Genomic DNA, 6768 nt, shown 5'->3' with positions numbered 1-6768 from the left:
CGCTCTGCACCTTGGTCCTCCCTGAACCCGAGCATGCCAGCAGACTGCGGAAACGCTCCCAACGGGAAATGCCCGTTTGTGCAACAAACGCTGGCTCTTTCCCCGCTCCCCGTTCAACACCCCTTCCACCACCCCACCCCTTCCACCACCCACCCCCAACTCCAGGCGCAGGGTTGCAGAATCAAAGGCGCCCTCCCCCACCCGGGCGTTCCCCAGCTAAGCTTCCTCCTCCAGCCCCCACCCCCTGGCTCCGGCGACGTTACTTTTGGTCTTTTCAAATGAGCTACCAACAGGTGTTCAGACACGCTGCCGGAGAAAGAGGAAAGCGTCCGGAGAGTAACTGTGCGTGAGCGCCCGGGGCGGGCCCGGGAGGGGAGCACTCTCCCAGGCCGGCTGGAGCTCGGGGAGGGGCCAATCGGGGCTCACTACTCGCCGGGTGCGTAACTCGCCTTGGTGCCAGTTGGAAAGGCTCCTTCACTTCGGAGATTGCTCCACAGCCATGTCCGGGATCTGGGTTCACTTGTCACTGGTGAGTCGCCTCTGCCTCGGCGAGGGCCTCTCCCGGCTCGGCCCCTGGGCTGGCGCTCTGGGGGCGGCCGGGGGACGAGCGCGTGGGCGGCGGACTTGGCCGGCCTTTGCCCGGCTAGCTCCGCTTGCCTGCTAGGACTTCTCTTGAGGCGAGGTCTTAGGAAACCCGGCTACTCGTTTTTCTTGGGGCTCGATGCGAAGCTGCGAGCCTTCGAGGCAGGAGGAACATCTCTGGGTGCCCCCTGGGAACGCGGTTTGCGGCGCCGAGGGGGTGGGCGCGGGGGCTGGCCGGCGCCGAGGATGTTCGGGGGTCGCTGCAAGGAGAGCCCCGTCTGGGGCCGGAAAGGGTCTTCTGGACAAGTCCTTGCTTGTCTCGCTAAGGCTGTGCTGTGAACGTGTGCGCCTCGGGGCGGTGAGAACTTGCAGTCTCGAAATGGATAATACAAGTTTTTCCAACACTTCCGAACTTTAGGGAATAAATCAGCCTCGAGGCGGTGGTTACACCAGAGGCTTTGGGAGCGCACCGTTTCTTTCTTGAAAACGTTTTCTTGGGGCTGAATGCGCCTTAAAGAGACTTGTTTACCTTTTTACTGCTACACAGAAAAAGAAACTGTTTTGTTTCCCTTCCGGGAATCCCTCTCCTTGAGAGTGAGTCACTATCTCAGGTTTGCCCCCCGCCCATTTTTTTCCCTCTTTCTCTCTTCCGTTTTTTGTTTTTTTTTTTTTTTTTTTTTTAATCTTTCATGGCTCGCGGGACTCGGGGGCGGGAGGTAACCCTGGCCCCGCTGCTCAGGCGGTGGTACCTGCTGCCACCGCGCACGCGCTGAGCAGCCTGAACTTGGCTTAGAAGCGTAAGCCGCATCCACCTCTTTTGGAGAGTCCCTACCTCAGATATCCCGGCTTGGTGATGGCTGATCGAAGACCTTGGCCTCAAGGGGTTCATTTGAGTTCCGAACTCTCTGAAAACCAGTGGATTCTTATTTGCTGGGCCTCATCGACGTGCCAGGCAGTGTGATAGGAATGTTTATGAGTATGATCTCCGTCAATTCTCGCAGAGCTGCGCAGTATCTCCATCTTACAGATGGCAAAATGGGGTTCAGACAGCTTACGTAAGTCGAATCCAAACAGTAAGAGGCAGGACTGAATTTAAATCCAATTTAGATCCCATTCCAAAGCCTGGGGGGTGGGGGTGGGGGTGTCGACCACACCTATGTCCAGATGACACCAAGAGTGGAAAAGAAAAAAAAAAAATCGATGTCTGGAACTGTCTTGTGGTTGGAAAAAAAAATTCCCCCTGGTCCTTTTGGAAGTAATGTACGATATTTGGGCTCCTTTAGAAATTTTCTTTGAGAAAATTTGAGATTCAGAGTTGGGAAACCATTTATACAACCTCAAATCACATTCTTCCTTATCATGAACCACTGCCTTATTGCAGTCTTGGTTGCTTTGACAACCTCTTAGTTCTAGGAACAACAATTCTAACTAGTATAGCAAAATTATCAAAGCCCAGAGCTACACTTTACTTTTATAATACTATAGCGTCTCTACCAGGGGTGCCTGTTTAAAACACCAAGGAAACTGCTTTTCTGAAAGTATGCACATGTATTCATACACACACATGTGCAAATACAGATTTACATTTATTTGTATATGCATATTATATATCTATTATAATATATGATATATATTAAACATTCATTTATTATTGTTATATGATATAGAACCTCAGAAGTGAATGTTTATTGAATAAAATGTGTTAATATAGATATGTAGAAAGAAAAAAAATCTGATATAACTGCATCACAGACAGTCCTGTTTACGTTTTGTAGTATATCCTCTATTTCCCTTTTCTAATATGACTCTTCAGTTTAGTTACACAGAATCCTGCCCTGCCCCCATCAGGGGCCCAGCATCACACCTCTATTCTTAAAGAAGTTTCCACACCATTATGTCACCTTGTGTGTCTCCAGAAAATGCTTGCTTTTATGATCTAGCACTTAGTGGGGCTTACTTACTAGTCGCAAATGAATTAAACCAGGGCGTGAGTGCTAACTACATGGAACACAAGCAAATTTGGTTCAGTCGTGTCAGTGGACTGGAAAGGGATGGGAGGGAGCGGCCATGCTTGCTTTTTTCCTCTTTCTTCTCTAGTCCTCTCATCTCTAGTGTGATCTATCATCAGCAAATATCCCATCCTTTACCTCTTTCCTTCTTTCTTCCCTCTTGAAGTTAGTTTTCTCTCTCTTAGTTTCTGGGTGTCGTTTGGATACAGAAGGAAAGGCAGTTACTTTAGAAATTTGTGTGAGAAATAGCTGTGAGCACTGCTGCTGCCTCTTTTAATAGCACATAGCTCTGATAGCTTTTGCTTTATGCTATTTAGGTCTATGGTTAGGCAATTACTAGATAGCCGTTTTCCTGTCCTTTATTTCTTGGAGTTTTCGAAATTATGGGCAAGGGAAAGGAGAGGGCAGCTGAAAAAGAAACCGGTGTATTTAAAGTAATCATACAGGAGAGCTTTGAGGAGAAATAAAGGACGGTTGTTTAATTTGTAATTTAATAATTTGTCCATAAACCAGGCTAAGAAGCAAGAAATAGGTTGTAGTGTGTTTCTATTTATTGTTGTTTTTAGCAGATTTTCCTTATCTCATGGTGGACTTGAAAATTCTTTTGAATAAAATATTATGAAATGTAATTTAAAACATTAACAACCAGCATGTAAAAACACACATTGATAAAAGATGGCAAGATTGGGGGGCAAAAATGAAATTGATATGTGAAGATCCTCAGGGCCTTCACCGCTAGCTTCAATTAGATGAATGAAAACTCTTCTATTGTCTATCTCCATAATACAATTACCACCCTTAGTGGCAAAACTAGAGTTTAATTTAGAGAAAGCAATTTTTCTTCCTGCACTGAGTTTATAGAAGGAGAAAAGTGAGATAGAGGCAAAGAGGACTCAAGATTTTGATGTTGTCTCTAAGTAAGTGTCTTTTGAATACTAAACAAGTAATTTACTTCTAAATAGTTCCTAAGAGTGGAAGTGTCAGCATTTCAAAGGAACCTCTCTGAAGGCTGCTAGCACTATACCACAACTGCTAAGGAGTAATCACTTTCTAAGAGATGATCAAAAACCTGAAAAAGGAAATCCCCCACTTGAAAACCCCTAATGAGTTAAGTACATTTTGGTAAATTATCTTGGGTTCCAAAAGTCCCTTAAATGAGCACATGTTTTGTAAGAGGTACTAAAGACTTATTGACTTATGATGAAAAGTAATAATATAAAGGTAATAACATGTATAGCTTGTTACCAAAAAATTATTTGCAGAATCATTATAAGTACCTTAATGGACAGTAGTGTATTCTTTTTGCTATGTCTGTGTATCTATTTACAAAAGTGGGAAAACTGCATTTAATACTTAATAAGTCCTTTCATTTCCCAGAAGACCTTTGCTTTTAAATGAAACGGATAAAATGAGTAAATAAATAAACAAAAATGAAATCAAGTAGTGTATCTTTGCTTTGTATGTAATTGGATCCCTAACACCAATTGAGTATCTTCCATTCAGTCTTAAACAGGAACAAATAATTCAAATGTACTTGCCTACTTTTATTTTCTTTGATGTGAGAGTATGAGTAGTAAGACTCGAATTAGAAAGTTGATTATTGTAAGACTGTTAACTTCACCTTCCTTAGAAGGAAATGGGCTGGTTCTCCTCTTTGATCACAGTTCCCTTCTTGATTTGGAATGAGCTTTGTGCAGCTGAGCCATCCGCATCTATGGACCAGTTAGAAACAGCAGCCATTGCTCTGTTGGACACCTGGCTAGAGACCCACTAAGTGGGGGGTGATAGTAACTTTTGTATGAAATTATGCATTTTGATTAAGGCTAGTCTTATAAATTAGCAGTCTGACTACAAACTCTTTCAGCAGATGTACTCAGCCCAGCAAAGCAAGCAAACCTACTATATGTAGGTATTGTGAAGCTGTGAACTGGGATAAACTTGGGAAATTGGGATAAACTTGGGAAATTAAGATAAACTTTTTTTGAAGTCATTAATGTCAGGCTATCCTATAGTCGAGTGACGCTGCATTGTAGATTTAGTCACTTCCGTGTACTGGGACATCATAAAAATATAACCTGTGAGAAGCGTCAGTACTTATGATTTCTGAGATCAGAGATCTTGGCAAAAAGAGAGAGAGAGAGAGAGAGAGACAGAGAATATGAACTCAGAACATGTGGCATAAGGTTCCCAACCCTTGCTGAGGTTTGAGCTTTGGTTTTTAGCCATCTTCACAAAAGGATCCTTGTCCCTAATGGACTGTTTTTTTCATATGAATGTCTGTCTTAGGCGTGATTTCAAAAATTGGGCTTACATTGCCCCAGACTATGTTTTTGTTTTTTATTATTTATTTATTTGGCTGCACTGGGTCTTAGCTGCAGCATGCAAGGTCTTTATTTGGAGCATGTGGGATCTAGTTCCCTGACCAAGGATCGAACCGAGGATCCAACCCAGGCCCCTTGCGTTGGGAGCGTGGAGTCTTAGCCACTGGACCACAAGGGAAGTCACCACCCCTGACTGTATTATGTCTATGTTGCACTGTCTTGACACATACAGAATATATGTAGGCAGGTACGTATTTTTCATATTAGTTGCCCCATTTAAATGTTGGAGGATTTTGGTTTCTCTTGAAAATGAAAGGTCTGGAGCCACATGCCCCCTGGTCCCCACCCTCCTGGACCAGAAGGCTGCCCCTTGGGTCCAGGTGTGCCTCCATTTTGACAGCCCTGCTTACACTGTGTTGTCTGTTCCACCTGGATGCTTTACTCCTGTGACCCCTCTGGGCATTTGAGAATTCTTGAGCTCTAGTTTAGGACTCGGTAATCCTCCCATTTCCTCCACCAAAGATGACTTCTCTTCCTTTAATATTCCTCTTATTCCTTTTATTTAGGCTTATTTTTAGAAGGGTAATTATGTCTCCATGAAAAGTCAAATTCTGATTGGCAAGTGCAGAGCGCAGAGGCTGTTGGTCTGTAATACTCTGCTCACATGTAAATGTGCTCATCTGCTAACCTCAGATTTCGCTTCCTCCAGCCCTGAAGACCTTCCAGGTCTTCAGCTGGGAGGAGCAGCAAAGTAACCAGGGTTATTAGATACTAAATGACAAGGGTGAGCATACTCACGAGGAGGCCCCATTCTCCGAGATGCTGATTCTGTAGGTCTGTGTTGGGACCGAAGCATTTCTTATTTTTAATGTATCACTGTGTATGTGTGTGCTCAGTTTTGTCCAACTCTTTGTGACCCCATGGACTGTAGCCCACCCAGCTCCTCTGTCCTTGGGATTTCCCAGGCAAGAATACTGGAGTGGTTTGCCTTATCCTTCTACAGGGGATCTTCCTGACCCAGGGATCGAACACGCATCTCTGTGTCTCCTGCAGTTCAGGCGGATTCTTTACCCGCTGAGCTGTTGGGGAAACCATCACTACATGATTCTAATGTTTTTCAGAGTTTTGAGGACAGTTTTTCTAACTCTAGCACAAAACCCCAACTCTAATCCCAAATGGAATTCTCTAGGTTTCCTCATTTTATTTATGACTTGATTCAGTCATTAGTCTAACCAATCAGTTAGTCTCAGTTCGGTTCAGTTCAGTTCAGTCGCTCAGTCGTGTCCGACTCTTTGCGAGCCTATGAACTGCAGCACGCCAGGCCTCCCTGTCCATCACCATCTCCCGGAGTTCACTCAGACTCACGTCCATCAAGTCTGTGATGCCATCCAGCCATCACATCCTGGGTCATCCCCTTCTCCTCCTGCCCCCAATCCCTCCCAGCATCAGAGTCTTTTCCAATGAGTCAACTCTTCTCATGAGGTGGCCAAAATACTGGAGTTTCAGCTTTAGCATCATTCCTTCCAAAGAAATCCTGGGGCTGATCTCCTTCAGAATGGACTGGTTGGATCTCCTTGCAGTCCAAGGGACTCTCAAGAGTCTTCTCCACAGTTCAAATGCATCAATTCTTCAGTGCTCAGCCTTCTTCACAGTCCAACTCTCACATCCATACTTGACCACTGGAAAAACCATAGCCTTGACTAGACTGACCTTAGTCAGCAAAGTAATGTCTCTGCTTTTGAATATGCTATCTAGGTTGGTCAGAACTTTCCTTCCAAGGAGTAAGCGTCTTTTAATTTCATGGCTGCAGTCACCATCTGCAGTGATTTTGGAGCCCAAAAAAATAAAGTCTGACA

At 44.6% G+C, this 6768-nt stretch overlaps 1 protein-coding gene across 2 annotated transcripts in view; it reads left to right on the top strand.

Annotated features, from left to right (window-relative positions):
* Nucleotides 254-6768, top strand: part of FAS (Fas cell surface death receptor) — a 34920-nt gene continuing 28405 nt past the window's right edge. The window contains exon 1 of one of the 2 annotated variants that reach the window (XM_018041093.1): nucleotides 254-529. Coding sequence is in view for 1 of the 2 variants with exons in the window: in NM_001314235.1 (NP_001301164.1) it covers nucleotides 500-529 (30 nt within the window). In the remaining variant the exon portion in view is untranslated. 2 annotated transcript variants of the gene reach the window in all.

The sequence above is a fragment of the Capra hircus genome, chromosome 26 (assembly GCF_001704415.2).
Source record: "Capra hircus breed San Clemente chromosome 26, ASM170441v1, whole genome shotgun sequence".
Classification (NCBI taxonomy): domain Eukaryota; kingdom Metazoa; phylum Chordata; class Mammalia; order Artiodactyla; family Bovidae; genus Capra; species Capra hircus.
The sequence above is the reverse complement of the archived record's forward strand: the minus strand, read 5'-3'. Positions and strand labels throughout refer to the sequence as shown.